The 25,190-nt window shown below is 59.8% G+C and overlaps 1 protein-coding gene and 1 long non-coding RNA gene across 4 annotated transcripts; one reads left to right on the plus strand and one right to left on the minus strand.

The window, feature by feature from the left end:
• The first annotated feature begins 47 nt into the window (after positions 1 to 47).
• LOC123329888 lies at positions 48 to 5,037 on the plus strand. Its single transcript, XR_006545448.2, has 2 exons — positions 48 to 1,486; positions 2,316 to 5,037. It is a non-coding gene; the product is annotated as an uncharacterized LOC123329888 (long non-coding RNA).
• On the minus strand, positions 2,673 to 23,545 carry KLHL22 (kelch like family member 22). Of its 3 annotated transcripts, none has more exons than XM_006065554.4 (7): positions 23,407 to 23,545; positions 16,585 to 16,850; positions 11,461 to 11,626; positions 10,464 to 11,182; positions 8,569 to 8,761; positions 5,311 to 5,544; positions 2,673 to 3,494 (listed from the first exon to the last, which is right to left on the minus strand). In XM_006065554.4, exons 2-7 carry the CDS (start codon positions 16,809 to 16,811, stop codon positions 3,129 to 3,131), a joined length of 1,905 nt encoding a protein of 634 aa, XP_006065616.3. In that variant the 5' UTR covers positions 16,812 to 16,850; positions 23,407 to 23,545; the 3' UTR covers positions 2,673 to 3,128. The 3 variants fall into 3 exon arrangements, with proteins under 3 accessions (XP_006065616.3, XP_025122957.2, XP_025122960.2); XM_025267172.3 differs by lacking the exon at positions 23,407 to 23,545 and adding an exon at positions 19,218 to 19,339; XM_025267175.3 differs by lacking the exon at positions 23,407 to 23,545 and adding an exon at positions 12,685 to 13,776 and having other exon boundaries at positions 16,585 to 16,721.
• Positions 23,546 to 25,190: the final 1,645 nt, after the last annotated feature.

Here is a 25,190-nt window from a genome sequence, read left to right on the forward strand (position 1 = left end):
CCGCGCGCAAACTTGGGGCGAACTTGGAAGGGGCCTGCCGGCGGAATCCCCGGCCGCCGCGCCTTTCCTTCCCTCCCCAGACACCCACCCGAGAAGCGGCCCCTGCGCGCTCCCGACGAGGCCCGGCCCCGGGGCGGCGGGAAGAGGGTGGTCGCCAGGCGCTGCGCACCAAAGCCCCCTGGCCAGCGGCGCCTCGGGACCGCAGGTCAAGGCCTCAAGCCGGCCTCTGCTCCCGCGGCGAGGCCCTCCCGCGCCCGGCGATGCGGTCAGCGCCTTCCGAACGGGGCACAGTCAAAGCCTGCAGAGACGGCGGCGCCCGATGCTTGAGGCCTTGGATAGGCTGGGTATGGACCAGAGGCCTGGGCGCAGGGGCCCCCGTAGGGACAGACGGGAGCACTGCCCGCAGTAGAACGGCCCCGGGCCGGCTCTGAGAGATCCTGGAGGTAAAGGCAGGTGGCAGAGGCTGCAGGGGCAGCGGTGGGGACAGTCGGGGATGCATCCCCAGCCTGCAAGCCCTTGTCAAGGTGAGAAGGTGCGCGAGGGGCCTGGGAGAGGGATTCTGCTTGAGAGGCCGTTGGTCCCAGAGGGAAAGATCCAGAAGGTGGAGCCAGGCCCAGAGGCCCAAGGCTCCTAAATCCAGAGTGGGGCAGGGGCCGCAGAGAAAGGGTGTGTGTGGGGCCTGGGGACCTGGAGGAAGAGGAGAGCAGAGGGGTCAGGCCTAGCTCCAGGCCCGAGGAGTGGGGAGGGGGGCAGGCCTAGGGAGGAGAGGGCAGGGGGGCAGCCAGCTCCCAGCAGAGCTGGGCTGGGCCTCTGGGGACCTTAGAGCCGGAGGCAGAACCAGGGTAGGGGGTGGGCTATGTGCGGGCTCCCCGAGGAGGGCTCCTGCCTGTCATATGGGGGTCCATCAGGGAGGAGGGGGCCTGGTCAAAGGCCCTGAGAGGCCCGAGGCTGTGGGCACTGCTGGGCTGGCAACAGACAGGGTGGGAGGGAGCCCCGGGGGTTTGGGGCCCCCTCCGTCAGCCCCGCTGGTGCAGGATGGGGGCAGCCGTGGGCAGGGTGGCGGGGAAGTCGCACTCGTGTGGTCACGAACGCAAACACTTCTCTGGGGCAAGTCAACAGGCCAACCACTTCCGGGCAGCCCTGCAGGCCATGGCCGGATCTCCCAGGGCCCCGGCCCCTCCCACGGAACCCCTGTTGGCCGCCCTCTAGGGCGGCCAGCCGAGGTCCGTGCGGCCGCTCTGTCGGCCCTGCTCCTGGCTCTAGAGGCGTCGTCCAGCTGGACTGGGTTCACGGACGGGAACCTCAGACGCCATCACCTCCCTGCCGCCTCCAGCCCGAGCTCCTTCAGGCCCCAGCTCTGTGACGGGCACCTCAGGACTGTCTGAATGCGACTCTCTATCCGCCCCTGGCCGTGTGCCACCTGTGTCTGCTGCCCACAGGACAGGACCGTCCCCAGCCTTGTCTCAGGCCCACCTCGTGCCTGCTGGTGAGTTTCCCGGCCCCACCCATGCCCCCGCCGGGAGCCTGGGTACAGGCGGAGTGGGGGACTGTCCGTCTGCCTGGCCTGTGCCAGGTGGATACCAAAATGAGGACGCGCCCATATGACTGGCCAGCACCCAGGCCAGGTGGAGGCCCAGAGCCTGGGCCTGGCGGGGGTGGCTCCCGGAGGAGGCCGACTTTGAAGGGAGAGGGTGCTCTGGAGGCTCGAGTGCAGCCGGAGAGCCTGCCCAGCTGGCAAGGGCTGCTGGGCTGGCTGCTGGCCGTGGGCCAATGCTGCGCTGGTCCGCGGCAGGGCCCGGCTGCGGCCCAGGTCTTAGGAACCCTTCTGGGGCTCATGCCTAACCTGCCCCATGCCCTGGGGGCCTCACAGACCCCCCTCCATCCCCTGCGGATCAGAGGCCTCTCGCAAAGCCAGGCCTTGGTGCCTGGCTGGGGAGACAGCTGCGGCAGGCCCGGACACTCTGAGGGGGGGGAGGTGGACGTCTTAGCCCTTCTCCTTCACAGAAACCTCCGAGGTCTGTAGGGCTTGTGACCCTGGCCTGCAGGGTGGTGGCAGAGACAGATACGGGGGTTCCCATTCCGAGCTCATGGTCCCACACCTCACCCTTGGGAGACAGAGGATGACCCTGGAGAAGTGGCCGTCCTGTCCCATGGGAAAGGACCACCAGGGTCAACGCCGGGCTCGCTGCCTGAAGTGTTAAGCACGTGATGTCATGTGGGGTGAGGCGCAGGGACAGAGGCAAAGACCCAGAGCAGTGGGGTTCTGCAGGGGTGGGTAAAAGGACCCCATAGGAGCAGACGGTGTTCTGCTGCAGGCTGGACAGTGCGGAAAATGGCGCTGGAACCCCCACCTGCGGGTCCCACCCACTCAGGAGGGTCTTTGAAGCTTACCTGGAGGAAATGCAGAGGTCCCTCCACACGACGCGCTCAGACGTAGGAGACAGGCACCCCCCCGAGGCTCTCCCCCCTCCCTCCCCAGGTGCTGGGCTTTCCTTGGCGCCAAGACGGCCACTGGAACGTTGGTTCACAGGAGAGGTTCGCAGCGGGAGATGCTCCAGCCAGGGTCAGCAGACAGGGACAGGTGTCCTGGTGACACCGTCCAGCCGGGGATGGGCTCCCCCCCAGAAGCCACGCCCCCGGAGCTGAGAGTGGAAGTGAGGCCCAGGCCAAAGGAGAGCAATGCGCCTCGTGGGAGGTGCTTTATTTCATTTATTAACAACATGGGGCGGGAAGGCCTGGCTGAAAGACCCTGTTATCACAACCAGCCTCGGGCCCCTGGCTGGCTCTCTGCTCCCACTCCCATCCCAGGAGCTGCTGGGCTGGTGATGGGCCCAGCTTGCACCATTCCTGCCCACGGGAGGGGGGGTGTGCCCTGGGCCCCTTGCGGGGGCCCATCCCCAACTCCCTTGAGAGAAGGCGCCCTCTCAGCCCAACAGGGACTGGGACAGCGGGTGGTGCGCCGGTCTCCAGCCACGTCTGCTGAGGAGGAGAGGGCCTGGGGACTTTCAGGGGACCAAGCCCTTCCCAAAGGGTTCCTGCCACAGGTCTGCGAGCCCCCAAAACACCTGCCTACCTGCGGATGGGCGGGGTGGGGGACGCCTGGGATCTCCCCCCCCACTCCTGGGACCCTAGTCCTCGCTGGAGTTGTCGAACTCCTCCCAGTCAGACACACTCATCACCTCGGACGCAAAGTCCGGGTCGGCCTGGCTGCGGTCAGGGGTCCCCCGGGGTGGCTCGAGCAGCAGGGACCGCGGCAGGGTGAGCACGCAGGCGGCCAGGCCTGAGATGGAGTTGTCCAGCTGCGGCCCCTCCTCCCAGCTGTCCTTGCCCGCGTCATAGATGTGCACGTAGCCCGTGCGGCTGCCTCGGTTGTGTGAGCGGCCGCCCAGCACGTAGATCCTGCTGTCGAGCACAGCGATGCCCGGCTCCCCGTGCCCGGCTGGGAGCGGGCAGACGGAGGACCACTGCCCAGATCTGCAGCTGTAGCAGGCCACCTGCAAGGCAAGGTGCGGGCTCTCAGGGAGCTGGGGGACCCCCAGAGGGCAGGCTCCGACCGGCTGCCGCCCTGCGCCACCTCCCCACCCCCTCAGTCGGCCTGTGGCCCCAGGCCTGTGGGTGTCTCCCCTTTGGCCTGGGGGTGCTGGCTCACTCCCCTCCACCGCTGAAGCTGAAACTCAGAAGCCAAGCGCACAGAGCACTGGGGAAGATGCAGATAAAAAGAAGAGACGGGCTTACTGAGTCGTGATGACCATCAACATTCTCTTGGGAAGTACCTGGCGGTCCAGTGGTAAGGACTCGCACTTTCCCTGCTGGGACCCCCAGGTTCAATCCCTGGTCAGGGAGCTAAGATCCCACAAGACACGCGGTGTGGCCAAAAAAGAGAAAAAAAAAATCATCGTCTTCAAAGCTACCCTAAATAGTAAACGTGGGAACCAGGGGAAATGTCCAACCTACTAGTGATCCAAGAATTGCAAAACAACCTCAGGAACAAACCATCAGCTGCTAACGAGCGGCCACTGGGGAAGAAAAGGCGCCGGCCGGGCGCCCACCTGGCCAGTCAGGGCGGCAACGTGCACAGCTGCGCCGAGCCACGCAGACGCCAGGGCTGCCCCTCCTGCTGCAAGGAGGCCTGGCCGCTGGGGGCCCAAGCCGGCCTCTGCGGGCAGGTAAGCGCAGGGACATGGACACGGGCAGACGGGCGACCCTGGATCTTCGTGGGACCCCTAATTGCACAGCCCTTGGAAGCAGCAGGGGATGTGTGAAGGCTCAAGATGGGAGGGGAGCTGCCGGCTTGGAAGAGGAAGGGGCCCGAGCAGCCAGCCCAGAGGCTTCCAGAAGCCAATAAGGGCTTCAGCTCACAGCGGCGAGGAGCAGGACCTGGCCCTACGGCAGGAGCTGAGCTCTGCTGACACCCCGGGAGACAGGACGCTGACCCTCCCTGGGCTCCGCTGAGGAAACACCCCTGGACTGTCGAGCCACAGGCTGTCAGCACACGCTCCTGCGGGTTTATGTCCCCGCGTTTGTGGCGGTCTGTCCCAGCTGCAACAGGAAATGAAACGCTGGAGCCTCGTGGCTCTCAGCGCTGGAGTGTCCCATCCGGGAACATCCAGCTAGGTGGGCTGAGGGCCAGGGAACCTGCATTCCTGCTGAGTTCTCTCCTGATGTGGGTACTGCTGGCCCGGGAGCCACATTTCGAGGACCACGGCTCTCACCTCAGGAGATGACCCAAGATACCCGAAGAGCTCCACGGAGAAAGTGCTGCTTCGAATGTTACCTGAAACGGCCACCACTTGGCCAACCCCAGCGTCAGCGGTCTGATAGACTCTGCACAGCCACTGGGTGGGGTGGGGCGGCCCTCAAACGAGAGGGCACACCCACAGGCGCCAGGAGCCGGGCCGGGTGGGTGGACGTGCAGGAGGGCTAGCACTCCAAGCCAGGGGCCAGGTTTCAGGAATTCTTGTCCCCTTTCTCCATTTTCCCAGAGTTCTGCAATGTGGTTATACTAACTTTATAATTAAAGCTTTTACTAATAGTGGAGACAGGTGACACTCTTTTCTGTGACACCCTAGTGGTAGACATGTGCCATTTGTCTCAACCCCGAGTGTGCACCCCCAGAAGTGACCCCAGGCCAGCGAGTTATCCGCTGTAAGGACGCCACCCTGTGGTGGGGGTGCCAACTGCGGGGAGGCGGTGGGCGCGGGGGGGGCCACGGGAAACCTAGCTGCTCCGTTCGGCTCTAGGAAACTAGGAAACAGGCACGTGCCCCGCGCCTCCCCCGCACCCCGCTTACCGCCTTGGCCGGCCCCTCACCTGGTGCACGTCTCTCCGGTAGCCCGCGTCATTGTTGCTGCCCCCGATCACGTACAGCTTGTCCAGGAGGGTGGCCATGCCGTGCCAGGCCCGCCGCACCGGGCCGTCGGCCAGCGTGTGCCAGGTGTCGCTCCCCGGCTCGTAGCAGTGGGTCTCCTTCAGGTAGTCCTCCCCGCGGCGGCCGCAGGTGACGTACATCTTCCCGTCCAGCGTGGCGCCCGCGTGGGCGTACACCTGCGGCCGGAGCACCGGCGTGTGCGCGCGCGCCAGGAGGCCAGGGGCCCGCCGCGAGGACCCCGACTCCTCCTCGCCGTCTGCCTGCATTCTCCCTGGACGCCCCCTCCGGTCCCCCACCTTCCCCACGGAAGATGATTCCAGGGCCCAGAGGCGATGCTGCGCTTCCCCGAGGGGAGCCGCAACCCCTCTTTCCAAACCGCCGCCCCCCGCAAGCAGACATCTGCACGGGACCCAGAGGAAACCATCAGAGCCCCATCTTCACAGAGGCCTCCCGACCCCCATCCCCGCCAACCCTCCAGGCCTGTTATCAGCTCCTTTTTCTGCTCCGATATGATCCTCCGATTTTAAATATGGTGAATCACACCGCTTAAATTTCAAGTATGGAACCAGTCTTTGTCATCGACTCTGGTCATGAATTTCTTTTGGAAGGAGAGGGGAACTCGCTAATATTAGTTACGAATATTCGCATGTGACTGTGCATGACACACTTGCTCTTTTTGGGGGAGAGGCTGCTGTCTTGTATGGTTTTGGTATCACTTTAATAATCACTTCCTAAGGTAAGATGAGAAGTATTCTCCCTCTTCCATTTGCTGGAAAAAAAGAATCGGTATTTTCTTTAAAAGTTCGGTAAAATTCTCCAGTTAAACTACCTGGGCCTGGACGTCATTTCCTTACCAGGCTCAGGGCCATTCAAATGGTCTGCTTAGTTCCGTGGGGGTTCTAGCTCCTGTTTCTGAGGAACTGGTGTGTTTCACCTCCTTCTGACGGGTTTTAGTAATGCACCCCCCTCCCCCCAGCGCTCTTGATACTTTCAACTGAATTGTTTCTGCTTTCTTCCTCAGGCTTCCTAGAGGTTTGTCCATTTCATTGATCTTGTGAAGACCTGGTTGTTTCAGTGATTTTTCTCTAAGTTTTTCCTTCAACTTCGTTGATTTCTGCTCTGGTGTTTATTCTGTCGCTTCTTCTGCTTGCTTTGGGTTCACTCTGCTCTTATTTTTCTAGATTCTTGAGGGATGAGTTTAGATTACTCATTTGAGATTTTTTTTTTCTTCCCTAATGAATGCTTTCAGTGCTACAAATTTCCCTCTCAGCACAGCTTCAGCTGGCATGCCACAAAACTCGACATGTTCTTTTCATTTCCAGTCGGATCAAGGTCCCCAGATCCCTTGCTGGGTTGTCATCTATCTCAACCTTTTGAGTTTTCCAAATGTACACACACATCCAGAGTTCCAGGTAGTACTGAGCAAGAGGAAGAGGGAAGGACCCTGAGACAGGTGGGAGGTGGGCCCGCCCTGCCATGGGCCCTGTGGAAATCCCGAGGGCCCCTGCAGGGGCTGTACGACCACGTCTGCAGACCCGCGGCCCCCTGGCCTGGCAGTGTCCCCGAGCCGATCAGAGCTAACCCCGGCCAGCACGGCCCTGCACTCACACATCTCCATCTCCGGTCTGGCCTCCCAAAGCCTGGCTGCCAACCGGCTGTGCCCGGCGGCTCACGTCTGTCATGTCCCTCATGTCCCTCCCACAGCCCACGCCTGGACCACCCACGGGACAGAGCCTGTTCCCTCTCTACACGCGCACTCCCCTTGCTCCGCCTCCTCCTCCCAGCCTGGAAGGTTCTTTCTGTTTCTCCCAATGGCTGCCACCTTTCCTGGACGTGGTCTCACGGACACCTCCCCGCCCCCACACACAGTCCAGCGAGGCCCTCATTGAGCACCGCTGGGCTCGCCCCGAGTCCCTTCCCGAATCTGCGCAGTGACCGAGAGCGCTCTCTCCCGCTAGGCTCGGTCACTGCCACCACTGGACGCCCAGAGCTGCTGAAGGAATAGACCAAAGTGAGGCGCCTTGGCCGCCGGGGAGAAGCGCCGGCTGAAGGCCGAGGCTGCCCCTCCGTGGCCAGGCTGAGAAGCACAGCCTCCCGTCCAGACAAAGAGCCCCTGGAGCCCCTCCCCCCTCCCCTCCGCGGGAGATGGAGTCCGCCAGCGTCCGCTGCTCTCAAGGACCCCGGTCTCTCCCCAGCACAATATGCCCCCTTCTCCTGAACAGGCAGGGAATGCTCTCCAGAAGGGCTTCCTCCCCAAAGTGGCCGAGGAGCGCAGGGCGTGCTTCCCCGTCCTGGGAGGAGCCCTGGGGGGAAGTCCTGGCCTTCTGTGGGGTCACACAGGCTGTGGAGGGGAGCTGGGGGGGGCTGGGCAAGGTGGGGGCAGTGGAGAGGGAGAAGGGGGAGGGGAGGGGAAGGGGGGAGGGGAGGGGAAGCGGGAGGGGAGGGGAGGGGAGGAACAGGGTCAGGGAGGGGAGGGCCCAGGGGCGGGGAGGGGCGCGGAGGGGCGGGGAGGGGAAGGGTCAGGAGGCAGCGTGCCCATCTGGCCAAGGCCTCAGGCAGGACACGGCCATCCTTCCTCTGCTCTGTCCGGTGCCCAGAGGTGCTCACAGACGCTGCGACCCGGGGTGCAGCACAGACCAGCAAGGGCCCCTCTTGCCCTGAGGTCCTGTGTCTGGTTTGGGGGCCAGGGTCTCAGCACCCAAGTCCTTAAGCTCAGAGAGCCACCCCTTTCAAGCATCACCTCTGTAAGATTAACAGGTTATCATGTTCAAGCTAGAACAAAACAAGGTACTGTGCAGGACACACGATTTACAGAAACACAAACAGGAAAAACAGCACTTCTGAAATGTTTCTGGCTTCGTGAAGGGCCTGCCCTCTGGGAGGTCTGAGGCTGTGGGGTCCTGCCTCTCCCGTCCCTCCTGTGCCCCTCTGGACACAGCCCGGCTCACCTCAGTGGAGCCAAGGGGCAGGCAAGGGGAAGGCTTCCGTCCACTGAACTGTAGGGTTACAGCAGCTGCCGGGGGCCAAGGTGAGGAGACCCAGAAGGGGGTGAAACTCGGGAAGGGGCCTCTCCCAACGCCTCTGGGAGCCCCCACCCAAGCTCAGGGCACAGCTCGTGGAGACAAGAGGGCTCTTGTCCTGGGCCTGGCCTGGCCTCCACTCTGTGAACCTGGGAGGGGTCCCTCGGGGGGCTTCCTTACCTCCCTCTTGAGCGGGGCCACGTAGGCCCAGGAGTTGGTGGCGGGGTCGTAGCGCTCCACGGCAGTCAGATCGTTGTGGTAGTCGCGGCCCGCCACCGCATAAATGTAGCCGCCCACGACGCACACGCACAGGTCCGCGTGCTCCTGCTGCAGCGGCTGGATCTGGAACCAGCGGTTGTGCCTCGGGTCGTACCTTGTGGGACAGGGAAGAGCACGTTCGCAGGCCCGTCCCCCAGCACGCCCCCACAGCCTGGAGGGCACAGCTTCCAGACCCTCGCTGACCGCCCCGAGCTGCCCGGTGGCTGTTCCTACAGCACCTCCGTCTCACCGCCTCCCTCCACGCTCCCCACGGCTCTGGCTCGGGGAGGCCCCCGATTATGGTCTCTCGACTGGACACCTGGGCACAACGGCCTCCAGCCAGACACCCCATTTTTAGCCTTTGCCCCAAACACAAGTGAAATGCACTCGGCAGTTGCTTCTTCCCGCCGCGGCCCCTCCCTGCCAGCCAGGAAGACCACATAGAGCCGGGTTGAGTGAATCTGGGCCTCAGCTTTGTTCGCTCGGCTCCGCGCCCAGTGGGGTGATGCTGCCTGCCGAGAGACGCTACCACGAGGGGCCGCGGGGTCGACACGTGTGATGAGGCCCTTAAAGCACTGTGGCCCCCGTCTGTGGTCCTGCGCCCCAGGGAGCCTGGCTCGGGGCAGGTCACACTCGGGCTGCTTAGGAAAGACCAGGCCTGAGGCTGTCAGTGGTGGAGCCCGTCACTCACGGAGTGGACAGCACGGCCCTTGGTGCTGGCACCAGGGCCTCCTTCCGCTGCAAGTCAGTAACAGGCCAAAGGGGGCAGAGCGGCTGTCAGCCTGCGCCCGGGGAGAAGGGCGGGGCCTCGGGGGGGAGGGCGGGGCCTCGGGGGGGAGGGCGGGGCCTCGGGGGAGGGCGGGGCCTCGGAGGGAGGGCGGGGCCTCGGGGGAGGGCGGGGCCTCGGAAGGGAGGGCCCCTGGTGGCCGCCTTTGAAAACTGAGCTGCCATTGAGAACTGGCCCTGCCAGGTGGAGGCCCAGCCGGGGAGGGTGGGGGGCGAAGGCATAAGGCATGGTTTCCTCTTTTCTGAACTGAGTACCCACTTCCCATCTAACCACAGAGTGTGCCAAGCTCTGGATCTCCCCTGGGTCCTGGGGCAGGGACAGCAGGGGAGGCTGAGGGCCGCTGTGGCTGTCTCCTCCTGGCCCGGGGTCCGTGCGCCGGGTGTGGCTGGCCAGACCTGCCCCTGAGCAAGGTTGGCACCAGCTCACAGCTGCCTGAGGCAGCCAGCAACCTGTGTCTGCCCTGCCGCCTGTCCACTTGTACGGGGGGGAAGCTTCCCAGAGGCCCCAGATGCAGAAACCAGCCTGGAAGCCTCCAGGAGCAGAGGCCGGGGGGCCTGCCCCACTTCCCCTGCTCTGGCCCAAAGGAACAGGCTCGGAAGATCCCAGCCTCACAGACAAAAAGCACGGCCTGCTCCGGACCTTGCGCCCAGCACACGGCTGACAGCAGAGCTGGCGGTGAAGGGACTTGGCCTGATGCGGAGGGGCTTGTGGGCCTGCCCTGCCCCCAGGCTGAGGACTGTGTGCTGGGCGAGCAGGGTGACAGGCAGCCACCTTCCAAGGAGGCTGTGCAGCTAGGAGAGTGGAGCTAAGGGCACAGGAGAGGGAAGCCGGGCCGGGCTGCAAGGGCAGAGGGTGCCAGGGCGGCTGTGCTCCCAGGCCCAGACCCCACCTTCCTGCCACGGCACTCTCTGCAGCCCCGCACCCGCCAGATGGTGGGGGTGCCTGGGGGGTGGGGCGTGGGTTTCCCAGGAGAGGAGACAAGAGTGGGAAGATCCAACGCCACGGGGAGCCCCCGGCCCGGGGCCCCTACCTCCAGCAGCGGGACTCAGCGCGGAAGCCCTGCACGTTGTTGTCCCCTCCGATGAGGTACACGAAGTTGTTGAGCACCGCGATGCCCTGGTTGGACATGCGGGGCGCCAGGGATGCGGTGAAGTGCTTCCACTCTCCCAGCAGTGGGTTCAGGTACTTGGCCTGGTCGCTGAGGACGGTGGACGGCGTGGAGTGGATGCCCCCGAAGCCCACGACGCACTGGAAGTCCGAGCGCAGCTCGGTCTGCGGGCCCTGCAGGTTGGGCTGCAGGCTCTCATTCCGGTGGTACATGAGGGCTTCGGCCACGGTGTCCCTCAGTGGGCTGGGCTCCAGCTTGTCGTGCAGCCGCTGCAGGACCTCGGCCTCCATGAGGGGGAAGCGCACGGTCTCCAGGAGCTTGGGCGGCTCGTGCAGCGGGAGCCGGTCGGCCTGCACCTGCTCCGGCGGGTAGTGGTAGAGCAGGGCGCCCTCGTACACCTCCGTCTCGCAGGACACCTCCAGGCGGTTGCTGCTCAGGAGGGCGTAGACCTTCTCCAGGGGCAGCTGGCGGTACTTGTCAGTCCGCGAGAAGGCCACGAAGTTCTTGAGGATGTAGGCGTCTAGCTGCTCGGTCAGGCGGCTCAGGTCGAAGAGCTCGGCCAGCCGGTAGACATCGAGGATGTTGTCCTCGTCCACCCAGGGCGTGAGGAAGTCACAGCAGAAGTGGATGATCTCCGGGATCTGTGGACAGAGCGGGCCGTCAAGCCCAGGCCAGGTGTCCGGGCCTGGTACCCCCATCCCTGGGGCACCTCGGAGGGCCAGCACGTGGGGGACAAGCCACCAATGGTCACTGGCAACACCCACAAACAGGAGGCGGTGGGCTGCGCACTTGGAAGCATCACACCCCGCAAGACTCGCTTTAGAATCAACACTGCAGAGAAACGCAGCGAGTTAAACCCAAAACAGAGCCGGGTGGCAGGGGTGAAGGGAGGGCTCCCCACCTCAGGCCGGAGCCTCACCTGAAGCTGGCAGGCGGCGACCAGTGTCTCCTGGACGTTGCTCAGGCTGAGCTCCAGCTCGGACGTGTAGATGAAGTGCAGGATCTGGCACATGGCGTTGTAGGACACGCCATGGATCAGGACCTCCTCTTGCTCCATCTCCTTCAGCCCCCCAGCGAACATGCCCCTGCGCAGGGAAGACGGGGCACGGCTGGGTGACGCCCACGGGGCTGCCGGAGGGGCAGGCCGAGGCTGGCTCGTACCCTGAGCCGTCCCAGAGGCGCCCACAACTCCTGACCAAGCTTGGGACCATTCTGGAAACCTCCATCTCACACAGCCTAGGACCTGCACGTGTGCCCCCGGGCGCGGGGCCAGCGGGCTCTCTGCTGCGTCCACCCATGTGATTCCCGGGGCTCAGCGGGAGAGATGAACGGGAAACAGCCAACGGCCTCCGCTCAGCACCCCTGCCCCTGCGGCTACTCAGCACCAAGACCCGGTCACGGGGCCGACTCCACAATGAAGCCAAGCGGAAGACCCCCAAGCACGGAGCTAAAGCCGGAGGATGACAGAGGACAGGGCGTTGCCGGGTGTGGAATCGCTGTCAAGGACTGAGACGGGGTGTCTGCTGGAGGAGCGGCCAGCCCAAGGGGCCCCTCCCTGAGGAGGCCGTGCAGGCAGCGGGCGCCCAGGCCCAGGGCAAGGATGACCCTGCAGGCTGGCCGCTGTAGGGGAGGGAGCCTGGGCCACATGCTGCTAGGCAGGGTCAGGTCTGGACGGACACCAGGAAACGGAGGCGCCGTTGGGGAACTGATCCCAGGTTTGACCTAGGGACCTCAGACTCCAAGCTCCATGGGGCAGGGTGGAGAGGCTGCAGCAGGGGCAGGAGGCCCAGCAGGCCTGGGGATCCGGAGGGGAGACCCGATCTGGGGCTGACCAAGGGTAGCCGGGACCCAGGGGCAAGAGGGCAGCAGGAGCCCGCCCCAGCCCCTACAGAGCGGGCACCTTTTAACGTCCCGGCTGCGGGGTCAGTCAGGGGCTAGAGGTGGCGGTGGTGGTCAGGGAAGCCTTGGGGCTGAAACGGGACAGCCGCACGCTGCCAGAGTGGCCACGTTCCATTTCAACACACGCACACACGCAGACTCACAAGACTGAGAGGATATGAAAGGGTGCAAGTCTCCGTCCGCCCTCAGCTCCAGCCCCCAGCTGCCCTCCCAGGGCGGCACCATCCCGAGGCAGGGCCCACACCTGGATCCGCACCCAGCTTCGCCTTCACAGGGCATCTTGGAAACAGCCTGGATTATCAGCACCCACAGGGCTGCCCCTGGGCAAAGGTGCCAAAGGACGCAGCCACGCACACTGGGGTCCCCCAGGTTCCTTCCCGTCTCCCGTCATTTTACCCGACAGGCGGCTCTGCCCCAGGAGCTGGTGGGAACGCCGGGACCAGCTCCAGGAGGGCCACTGCTGGGTCAAAGGGTTCCGCGTGCTCGCGCCTGGTGCCTCCGCCACAGCCTGTCACGAAGCCCCACCGGGGGCGGGGGGCCTGCCCTGGACACCCCTAGAAGCAGAGGGAGAGGACGCTGGCTCCAGCCGCCAGGGGGCGAGGGAGAAACCTGGCAGCGGACGGACGGACAGAGGCTTGGGTCGCGGGTTCAGCAGCTGTTTTCCCTTTCTCTTCCAAAGAGTGCAGGTGCTTCGCCCACTTCCTTTTAGACTCTTATCTTGTCAACTTAAAGAAGTTGGAGCCTCTGTGCATCACTGGTGTGAATGTAAATTAGTGCAGCTGCTGCGGAAGACAGTTTGGGGGTTCCTCAAGACATAACAAACAGAATTACAGAATGTTCCAGCAATTCCGCGTCTGAGTGCGTACTCCACAGAACTGAAAGCAGGGCCTCCGAGAGACTTCTGCGCCCCATGCTCACAGCAGCTTTCCTCACGAGAGCCAAGAGATGGGAACAACCGGTGTCCGTCGACAAAACAGGCAAACTGCAGGGCAACAAACCGGAGCGTAATTCAGCCTTGCAAAGGAGGACGACCTGACACCCCCAAGCCCGGAGGAGCCTTGGGGACACGACGTTCGGCCAAAGCAGCAAGTCTTCAAGGACAAGTTTTGCCTGATTCCATTCATGTGAGGTCCCGAGAGCAGTCGTGGAGACAGAAGCACAAGGTGGCCATACAAGGCGGCTGCCTGGGCTGGGAGGAGAGCCATGGGAACTGTTTCACAGCTACAGGATCCTTTTCACAACATGGAATGGTTCCGGAGATTGCACCAGAGTGGATGTAATGAGCACTACTGAGCTGCACGCTGAAAATGCTCACAGTGGTCAAGCTTTAGGTTTTCTAGAAATCACAATTTAAAAAAAAGAGAGAGACATGTTCACCAAGTGTCCAGCAGGCAGGGAATGACCACGTAAGTGGAGGACACAGACAGCACGCTTGCGAGTCCCGCGGACGCAAGAGATCCAAGCAGTCCATCCTCAAGGAGATCAGCCCTCAGTATTCACTCCAAGGACTGATGCTGAAGCTCCAATACTTTGGCCACCTGATGTGAAGAAGTGACTCATCGGAAAAGACCCTGATGCTGGGAAAGGTTGAAGTCGGGAGGACAAGGGGACGACAGGGGATAATATGGCATCACTGACTCGATGCGCATGAGTTTGAGCAAGCTCCGGGACTTGGTGATGGACAGGAGGCCTGGCATGCTGCTGTCCACAGGGTCACCAAGAGTCGGACATGCCTGACAACGGGCAGCACAGACCACAAAGAGACTGCGGGCTCTGCCCGCCGCCGGGAGGCCCCAACCAGACAGCACCGGGCACCACTGGCTGCCTCAGCCCTGAGGAGGCGGGGAGCTCCCTCCAGCCCAGACACCTCCTCCACACGCTTGAGACCAGGTGTGTCCCGGAATCCAAACGTTTCAGCCGGAGAAAACTCTTATCTGCCACACGTATGATGTCGCAACCCTCCATGGGAGCCTAAAACCAACACCTCGAATCCAAGCACCTCAGTATTTCCCAACCAAAAGTATAACAAAAATAAAGAAGTCTCATCTCAGTTCAGGACAGTTTGCATGGTTTAATGAATTTGTGACAAACTTTAGATTTACAAACAAACTGGGGTAAAGCAGAAGAACCCAACTCTCCCCTTCCTCTCAGAAACCAGCTGTCTAGACAGATGGGACAGCTCTCCACCAACAAAGCAGCTCTGGGGGACCTCCGGAGGGTAGGGCCGAGGGTTAGCGACACCCTGGAACCCAACAAAGCAAAACAGAGCAGCTGCGAGGATCAGCGGTTTGGGGCTGAGAAGTCTGAGACGGGCTTCGCAGGAGCCACCGTGTGGAGGCTGAAGATTGGGTGAGTGCGGGGTGGGGGGCAGGGGCACAGCTGCGCACGCCACGGTTTCCCATCCAGACAGCGACTCAGCGGCGGGCATGGGCGCTGGACACGACTCCGCGCCCCTCGCCTGTCTAGAGAGGCCCATGCACCGGCTCAGGCTGGTAAGCGCCTTGCATCAGAGAGGCTCCCTAACAGGGACCAGCTGCCCTTCTGCGAGCAAGGCCCAGGGACGGGGGTCTGTTGCCCGAGGAGCCCAGGCCTCACGGAGGGTTTCACACTCTGATTCATGAATAACTCAGCTTCCCGTGTTGGCTGATGCCACAGAGCAGACCAGGGGGCTGTCAGCCCCAGCTGCACGTCGCCGAGAGCCTGGCAGACACCCCACAGGATGTCCCCTGTGGGGCCCAGCTATGGGCCCACAGACTCCAAAGGCCTTCGCTTCACCCTCGCTCGCATCAGAGACCTTCCCCAGTCTCAATGCGTCATTTCAACCTGAGTTAATAAGCAAAATGAATAATAAAGAAAAAAACCCGCTGAAGCTTGGGAATCATCATTTCACACGTGTTTATCAGAGATAAGTCTGAGCTTTCCCTGGTCCCAGGGGGGGAGGGTGTCAGCCTGCACAGTGACCAGGCCGGAGAAGAGAATGCCTCGCAGCAGAAGCCCGCCCAGGGCCAGCTGCCAAGGGCCGAGAACGGCTCCTGGAGGACGCGGGAGACACAGGAGGCCTCCCTCCCGCAGGCAGGAGAGGCGGCGCCCGCCCCCGGCCTGCAGGAAAAGGGCCGTGACTGGGACAGACGGCCGATGTGGGGAGAAGAGTTCCATGTGGAGGGCTTTCGAGGGTGCGGCCAGGAGGCCCTGAGCCCGGGGGGACCCCAGTGCCGGACCTTCTGGGCTCTGAGGCCTCCCTGAGGGGGCTCCTGGCCACCCTGTCCCGCCTGCTGCCCGGGATCTCAAAGCTTGTGAAGAGTGAACGCCCATGAACCAAAGGGACGCTGCTGTCCCTGGACACACCTGCCCCAAAGCGCCAGCCACCACTGGGTCGCCCTCTCCATACCCTCCTTCCGGAGAACAGGCTGCACTTACACCATAAAGAAACATTTTGCTCCTTAGCTTCTAAACTCCAAAGACGAGAACTACAGCCAAGCCTTGAAGAGACAAGGACCCGACGGGATGGAGCCGGAGCAAAGGGTCTCAGGCCCAGAGCCCTGTTCACCGTGGCAGCAGGGGGGCCGCCCCTCGCCGGGTCAGGTCGGGGTGGAGGCATCCGCTCTGCCCAGTGTGCCCGGTGCCGGGCACGCCTCACGCAGGAGACTGAGAAACTCAGGGGGTCACAGCACCTGCGGTATGAGGAGGCGTGAGTGGGAGGCGGCCGGCCGGGTAAGCGTGTGAACGCGGCTGTGTGGACAATGTGCGTGCAGTGCTGGCCGCCCGCCTCGGTCCTCATGGGAGTCCCCAGAGGAGCCGGGGTGCGAGTGGGCTTCCTGACAGTGTTATAAGAACAGTGCGTGGGGCTGAGATGAAGGCACAAAGCCTTGTAAGGTCTTGAAAAAGGTGGTGGTTACAGAGGCAGTGAGAGCCAGTGTGGCCCAGTGGGAACAACAGGCGTCCAGCTCTTTGGAACACTCTTCTTCTCAACATTTCCACGGGCCTGAACGTTCTTTAAAATGAAATGACGGGGAGCCAGAGTAAAGTAGAAAGAAAATCTGTACCACACCAAGATACTGTCACTTACTGCTGGAAAATTCATTCTGGAAAATACAGTATCGGACACCACCTTTCAAACAAGAACAGAGAACGCGCGCCTACTGACCGGAAGTAGTCGCAGGAGGCGGCCAGCAGGATGCGGTGGGCCTCGAGCTGCTTCCCCTCCACCACCAGGACCACATCGAAGAGGATGCCGCTGTCCCGCAGGGCCAGCAGCCCCCGGAGCAGCGCCTGGGAGTGCTGGGCGCTCCGGTAGGTGCTGCTGACGCAGTGCGGGTGGGAGGGCTGCGTGGGCAACTTGCAGAGACGGGCGAACTCCTGCTCTTCCGCCATCCTGACCACCGCTCCCGACCTCAGCTCCGCGGCTGTCAGCTGGCAAGACATGGGGCGAGCGTTGAGCCCGGGGGGCCGCGCAGGGCTGGCTGCGCTGCTCTGGGGCCTCCCTCGGGTTCACCGGTGCTTTCCCCGGAGGTTCAAGCCTCTAGCACCCTCTTCCCTACCACGGTCCAGACTTGAGGCCTCCTTCCTCCCCACCTGTGTTCCTTCACAACTAAGACCCTCCTTCCCATTTCATCTCCTTTAGCGTCGCTGTGAGAGAGAAGGTTCTAGAGATGGACCAACCCATGGGAACCCAGCCGGTGGACCCCCTGTGTGGTGAACCTCAGCGTGAGGCCCCTCAGCCAAGGAAAGGGGACTAAAGACAGCCAGTCCCTCGGGGCATTCTAAAATCCCCAGAGGACAAACACAAGGACCAGCACAGACCAGTTCTCAAGGGCTCTTCCTCTCTCCTATTGCGAAAGAACACTGGGTTCCCAACGCAGGAATGGACGCAAAAGAAAAAAAAAAAGACACCAGGGGCCTCCTAGAAGATCCCGTGATTAGAACTCCATGCTTCCACTGGAAGGAGGGTGGGACAGAGCCCTGGTCGGGGAACTAAGATCCTGAATGCTGAGCCAACCAGAAGTGACTGGGGACAGCTTGCTGCTTCCGTCAAGGGGCAGCCAGTCTGTCCTGCACCAAGCTGGGGGATCAAGCTGTGCACCCTCCAGGACACAGGACCGCCAGCCAGTGGGCCACGTGCTACAGGCCACGAACATCTGCCTTCCCCACCTCACGTTCCTCCACGATCCCCTCCCCTAATGTGCTGCTTCTTCAACCCCCTACTGGACCTTTGAAAGAAAAAATGAGGAAGAGATTCTACTACAAACAATAAAGTATATGATGAAGCTTAAATTTCCTTCCCACTTAGGTCCCCAACCAGATTATCTCTTGGAGGCCAAGTACTCTATTTCCCCCACCCTTCCGGGCAGCATTGATGCATTTGCAGGCAAAGCTGTAAAACTGAATTCCCCCGTTTTAGTTTAGTTACACCTTCACCTTACACCCCTCCCACAGTCCACTGTATGGGTAATCCTACTTTATTTAACCAGTCCTTTTCAGAGGGATGTTTGGGTTTCCGTCAATTGTTTGCTGGTGCTGAGTTTTGCACTGAAAATCAGAGATGTGCAGTGTCTGTGGCCGCTAAGTGAGGAGCATTTACTGGATACAGAGCTGCTGGTTATCTTAGTTTGACTGAGTAGAGGACCTTTCAATAAATACTGCCAAAGTGCCTTCCATAGAGGGTGTACCAGTTTTCTCCCACCAGCAAAGTGAGAGAACCAGATTCCAATCAGTGTGTAGGACACCAATAGCGTTTCTTTTTAATCTTTGCTGACTTAACAGATTAAAAAAACAGCATTTTACAGGGTAACTTTGTTTTGGTAACTGACGAAATTTCAAAAAATAAGAAAGTGGAATGCGGCACATCCTTTAGGACTGCCTTCCCAAGCCTGTTTTTCTGAAATAAAGTTTGTTTACCCTGGGAGCTCACTTTCTGGCACCTTCAGCGAAGCCCTTCCTTAGACTCAGTATACCCTCAACCCGTAACGATCCCGGTCATCACGAGCAAGGCCCTGTGTGCAGTCCTGCGCGGGAGGAGAAAGGAGGCTTCATGCCCCAAGCAGGTACAAACTCAAGGACGCTAACACGCATTTCCGTAAACTCAAGGATGACAGGGTCAGAACATCTCTTCAGAAATGTCCGACGACACCCTTTACTGAGGAGGCACCCCACTCCTCTGCAGGGCCCCAGTCAGCGTCTGCACGAGGCAAGGTCTGCAACAAAGGGAAAGGGGGGTCCCAGTCCCCGGGGCGGGGGGGGGACCCGCGGCGCGGACGGGTGAAGCGCTCCGGGGCGTCGCGGCCGCGGGGCAGGGAGGCGCCCGGGAACAAGGCGCTGGGCCCGCGGCGGGCAGAGGGGCGGCCGGCCCTCGGGGCCGAGGCGTCGCGCTGACAGCATGGCCTCCAGCGCTGTCCGGTTCCATCCGCGCTGCGCGTGCGGGCCGACGCGGGCGGGCCGGGGTCCAAGGTCGCGTCGGGGGAGACGGCGTCCAATCGGCGCCTGTGGCAGGGCAGCCAGCGAAGCGCCAGGAGGCGGCCCCGAAAGACGCGGGGGGCGACAGGCCCGCCCGGGGCCCGCTCGTCGGCGCCCCCGTGGCCCGCCGCGCCCGGGGGTCCCGCCCGCCGCCCCCGCCACGTCAGGCTGCGGCTCGCCTCAGGCCGCCGCCCCCTCTCCGCCTCAGTATGCTCCGGGCCGGCGCCCCCGCCTGCCCGCGACAGCGCCCGCGCGTCCGCTCCGTGCCCGGGGTCCGAACCCGGCCCCGCGCACCGAAACGCCCGCCGGCCCGCGACCGTCGCTCACCTGGCGCCGCCGCAAGCTGAGGCCGCACTCGCGGGGGCGGGGCAGGGAGGGGCGGGGGCCTCGGGCGTCACGTGGTCACGCCGCGCAGGCGCCGTGACGACGCGGGGCGGGGGGCGGGGGGCGGGGCCGGGGCTGAGGAGGGGCGGGGCCACGGCTTGGCCGGGGTTCCGGACAGAGGCGGAGGGCCCGGGCTGCCGAGTCTCCGCGCGGTTCTCGGTTTCCTACCTCCTCTCCCGGCGCGGCAGACCCAGCAAAGAATGAGGACGTGAAGAAATGCGTCTGGCAAGGGGTGGTGCCCTGTAAATCCGTTCTCTCCTTCTTCCCCTCTGTCCCTCCCCCGAGGTCCCCTGAGTCGCCCGCCGCCTGCTGGATGCTGGCGGGGACATAATCACCGCCAGTGTGAACAGGTGTTTTCCTGTTTACCGAGATTCTAGAGTCAATCTAGGAAGTCAAGAAATACCTGGCGTAACAGGCAAACTTGGCCTTGGAGTATAAAATGAAGCAGGGCAAAGGCTAGTACAGTTTTGCCAAGAGAACGCCCTGGTCATAGCAAACACCCTCTTCCAGCAACACAAGAGAAGACTCTACACATGGACATCACCAGATGGTCAATACCGAAATCAGATTGATTATATTCTTTGCAGCCAAACATGGAGAAGCTCTATACAGTCAGCAAAAACAAGACCAGGAGCTGACTGTGGCTCAGATCATGAACTCCTTGTTGCCAAATTCTGACTTAAATTGAAGAAAGTAGGGAAACCACTAGACCATTCAGGTATGACCTAAATCAAATCCCTTATGATTATACAGTGGAAGTTACAAATGGATATAAGGGAATAGATCTGACAAATAGAGTGCCTGATGAACTATGGATGGAGGTTCGTGACATTGTACAAGAGGCAGGGATCAAGACCATCCCCAAGAAAAAGAAATGCAAAAAGGCAAAATGGTTGTCTGAGGAGGCCTTACAAATAGCTATGAAAAGAAGAGAAGTGAAAAGCAAAGGAGAAAAGAAAATATATACCCGTTTGAATGCAGAGTTTCAAAGACTATAAGGGAGAGATAAGAAAGCCTTCCTCAGTGATCAATGCAAAGAAATAGAGGAAAACAATAGAATGGGAAAGACTAGAGATCTCTTCAAGAAAATTAGAGATACCAAGGGAACATTCATGCAGAGATGGGCTCAATAAAGGACAAAAATGGTATGGACCTAACAGAAGCAGAAGATATTAAGAAGAGGTGGCAAGAATACACAGAGAAACTATACAAAAAAGATCTTCACAATCCAGATAATCACGATAGTGTGATCATTCACTTAGAGCCAAACATCCTGGAATGAGAAATCAAGTGGGTCTTAGGAAGCATCATTACAAACAAAGCTAGTGGAGGTGATGGAATTCCAGCTTAGCTATTTCAAATCCTGAAAGATGATGCTGTGAAAGTGCTGCACTCAATATGCCAGCAAATTTGGAAAACTCAGCAGTGGCCACAGGACTGGAAAAGGTCAGTTTTCATTCCAATCCCAAAGAAGGGGAATGCAAAAGAATGCTCAAACTACCACACAATTGCACGCATCTCACACTCTAGCAAATTAATGCTCAAAATTCTTCAAGCCAGACTTCAACAGTATGTGAACCGTGAATTTCCAGATGTTCAAGCTAGATTTAGAGAAGGCAGAGAAACCAGAGATCAAATTGCCAACATCCATTGCATCATTAAAAAAGCAAGAGAGTTCCAGAAAAACATCTACTTCTGCTTTATTGACTATGCCAAAGCCTTTAACTGTATGGATCACAATAAACTGTGGAAAATTCTTAAAGAGATGGAAATACCAGACTACCTGACCTGCCTCTTGAGAAACCTGTATGCAGGTCAGGAAGGAACAGTTAGAACTGAACATGGAACAACAGACTGGTTCCAAATAGGAAAAGGAGTACGTCAAGGCTGTATATTGTCACCCTGCTTATTTAACTTCTATGCAGAGTACATTGTGAGAAACGCTGGGCTGGAAGAAACACAAGCTGAAATCAAGATTGCCGGGAGAAATATCAATAACCTCAGATATGCAGATGACACCACTTTTATGGCAGAAAGTGAAGAGGAACTTAAGAACCTCTTGATGAAAGTGAAAGAGGAGAGTGAAAAAGTTGGCTTAAAACTCAACATTCAGAGAATGAAGATCATGGCATCTGGTCCCATCACTTCATGGCAAAGAGATGGAGAAACAGTGGAAACAGTGTCAGACTTTATTTTTTTGGGCTCCAAAATCACTGCAGATGGTGACTGCAGCCATGAAATTGAAAGACACTTGCTCTTTGGAAGAAAAGTTATGACCAACCTAGACAGCATATTAAAAAGCAGAGACGTTACTTTGCTAACAAAGGTCCGTCTAGTCAAAGCTATGGTTTTTCTAGTAGTCATGTATGGATGTGAGAGTTGGGAGTATAAAGAAAGCTGATCGCCAAAGAATTGATGCTTTTGAACAGTGGTGTTGGAGAAGACTCTTGAGAGTCCCTTGGACTGCAAGGAGATCAAACCAGTCAACCCTAAAGGAAATCAGTCCTGAATATTCATTGGAAGGACTGATGCTGAAGCTGAAGCTCCAATACTTTGGCCACCTGATACGAAGAAGTGACTCATTGGAAAAGACCCTGATGCTGGGAAAGATTGAAGGCAGGAAGAGAAGGGGGACGACAGAGGATAAGATGGTTGGATGGCATCACCAACTCAATGGACATGAGTTTGAGCAAGCTCTAGGATTTGGTGATGGACAGGGAGGCCTGGCGTGCTGCATTCCATGGGGTTGCAAAGAGTTGGACACGACTGAGCGACTGAAGGGAACTGAGAGTAAATCTGCTTGCCAGCCTGCAGCCGGGTCCCCGCACTCCAACCAGAGGCTCCTGTGTTCCTTTTTCTCCGCCACCCCGCAGAGGACCCCATCCTGCGAGGCTCAAGGGCAAAGGCCGTGTCTGGAGGATGGAGAACTCTGAGGGGAGGACACAGCTGGGATAGCTCAAGGTTGAAAAGATTGGGGTGGGGGGGTGGGCAACTGTGGATGAGGGATAAAGTAAGCGGAGAAGCACTGTCCTGGCCATGCACCCCACTGTGTGAGGCTCCAAACAAGACGAGTAGACAGGGCCCTCCCAGGAGCCGACATTCTCAGTGGGAGAGGCCATCCAGGAGGACTTTTGGGAGGTGGTGGCCACACAGCTGTGTACCAGATGAGGACTTTGTGGGGAGCAGAGACAGCATGCCAGTTTGAAGACTGTGTCCGCAGATCCAGTCTAGCAAGTGATCGACCGGCCACCAGGAATTTCTAAGCATGAAAGGAAACTTGGAGACCAGACCTGGCCCTCCAGCCTGGGTCAGCCTCGGCAGGCAGATGCCAGCTCATGTTGCAGAGACTGGCCGGGAGGGGCAGCAGGGAAGCGGTGGCCTCAGGGGGGCAAGAAGCAAGTTCAGAGGGCAGTGTTGGCCGGAAACCTGGGGAGGAGGCAGGTTCCCCAGTACCTGTAGAGGGGAGTGATGCGTGAGGAAGGGTCAGCCCAAGTCATGGTGGGGGACAGCCGAGCTCCCCTCATCACAAAGAGACCAGAGCAGGAGCAGGTTTAGGGAAAGACAAGGCCCTCCAGGGGCCCAGGATGGTAAGGAGGCCGCAGATGTCCAGCTGAGAGCCTTTCTGGGGGAGTCATGCCCTTCTGGAGGTGGTACACCGAGCCACAACAGGGATGGGGAAAGGAAGGTGAGCGGAGTGCAGAGCACACTGGTTTTCCAAGGGCACCCAGAGGGGTAGGGAGGGGGTGACCGCAGAGGCCCAATGGGGCTGGAAGAGGGAGTCCTCTCCCGAGGGTGGCAGCAGCCAGCCTGCAGTGACTGAGCTGTGAAAGGAGGAGACAGGCCTCTGGTGGTTCTACAGAAGAAGAGAGAGGCTGGAGGAGGACACCTCCCGGGTAGGAGAGAGGAGCCGGCGGGTGGGGAGTGGTAGGGTGAGTGAGGACAGGAGGGCCGGAGCAAGGCGGGGGCGCTGGCCGGGGACTGTGGGGAGAGAACACGCCCCCGTCTTCTCTGAGCTGGAGGGACCGTTATCTGAAAATACAGCCGGCTCCAGTCAGTGGTCCCCGCCACAGAACGTCCGCAGGAGAGGAGGGGCAGAACAGGGGAGGCCTCAGGGAGGGGCGGGCAAGATAACCTGGTGTCCTCCCAGAGACGTGTCAGCTGCCAAGCTAGCCCTCTGTTCCCCGAGGGTCCGAGCTCTGTCTGCTCCTCCATGGCTGCACTTCTGCAAGGAGAACAGGGCTGGCGATCAGCAGAGAAAGAACAAGAGGGGGGAGGTGAAGGAGAGAGAGGCCAGGAACACAGACCCTAGGTAGCAGGCTAGTGTAGGCTGAAGTCTCCGCCCAGCGGAAAGGACCTTAAAGGAGAGCGCCACCGTGCTTGTCTGCAGAGCAGTTTGATCAGAGCCATCCTAAACAAGCGAAAAACAGTTGAGACTGGCGAAGACATTGGCAGCAAGTGGCGAAGAGTCTATGAAAAAATTCATCCAGGGAATCCCCTGGAGGCCCAGAGGTTAGGACGTGGTGATTTCACTGGCCAGGAAATTAACGATCCCGCAAGCTGCACGACACAGCCAAAAATAAAAATTTTTAAGCACAAAACAATAAGAAATGATATTGAGTCCATTAAATAAGTGGAAACGAATGTGAGCAGTTAACACTCAAAAGAGGACAAAAACCAGAGAATTCCCTGGAGGTCCAGTGGTTACGACGCCTGGCTTCCAATGCAGGGGGGGCAGTCTCCACCCCTGACTATTAACAGGGCAACAAAGTCCTGGCGCCCCACAGTCAGGGAAGCCCATGCTCCAAGGGGGACAAGCCCATGTGCCACAACGAAGACCTGACCAAATAAATAAATGGGTATTTTAAAATATATACATCAGAGAAAGTAAAAACAGACCTGCAAATGACGACATACATCACTGAATGCATTTGTAACGTAACTGAAAATAATTATTCAGAATGCATCAGGAAGTTTCTTTCCCGGCTATTTCTTTGCTCTCGGCTGACCTAGGTCTTGCTCACTGCACAGGCTTTTCTCCAGTTGCGGCGAGCCGGGGCCGCTCTCCGGCTGTGCTGCGGGGCCTCCTCACTGCGCTGGCTTCTCCTGTTGCTGTCCTCTGGGGGACGCAGGCTTTAGCAGCGATGGCGATGGGCTCAGTTGCCCCTCTGCACGTGGGATCTTCCCGGATCCAAACTGGTGTCTCCTACGTTGGCAGGTGGACCTTTAAGCGCTCCAGGGACTTTTTTTTTTAAATAAGAACTTTTAAAAGTTAATAATTAGAAAGTCAACCAACCTGAAAAATGATAAAGGGTCTTTACTGGAAGCTCATAGAAGAGGAAGTCCCAGCGGGTATAAACAAAGGAAGTCGAGGTCAGTGACAGTAATACTCAGGAAATGCAAATGTTACCCCTCGCTTTCCCACGCTGGTAAAGAAAATATTATTCTGACACCTGTTGAACAGTAAGAAAGACTATTCAGGAAGACTACTGCCGTCCTTGGGGGCTCTCAGTGGGGGAGGGCTCCGGTTCACCTCTGAGTACAGCAAAGACAGCTAGGGCCAGAGTGAGGGGTTGCTGGCTGGAAGGTTACTACGTGAGATGTCAAGGGTAAGGGCATTCTTGCTGCCCTGGCCTAACGGGATCATCCAGGGTGGGGAATGAGGAACTTTATCAGGTATCAGGGCTGGGTGTACTCCTGGAACCGGTCAGGCAAAGAGCTTCATCTAGGCTAGGCAGTTGGGAACAGGACCGGTGCCAAATGTGCCACTCAGAGTGGTTTGCAAACATGCCTGCAGGGACTTCCCCGGTGGTCCAGTGCCAAACAGTCCACTTCCCAGGGCAAGTGATGCCGCTGAGTGGAGAACTGAGCTCTCACATGGTCAGCGAGGCCCCAGTGGCCCACAGCTAGGACCCGAGG

This window comes from Bubalus bubalis, chromosome 17, assembly GCF_019923935.1.
Source record: "Bubalus bubalis isolate 160015118507 breed Murrah chromosome 17, NDDB_SH_1, whole genome shotgun sequence".
NCBI lineage: Eukaryota > Metazoa > Chordata > Mammalia > Artiodactyla > Bovidae > Bubalus > Bubalus bubalis.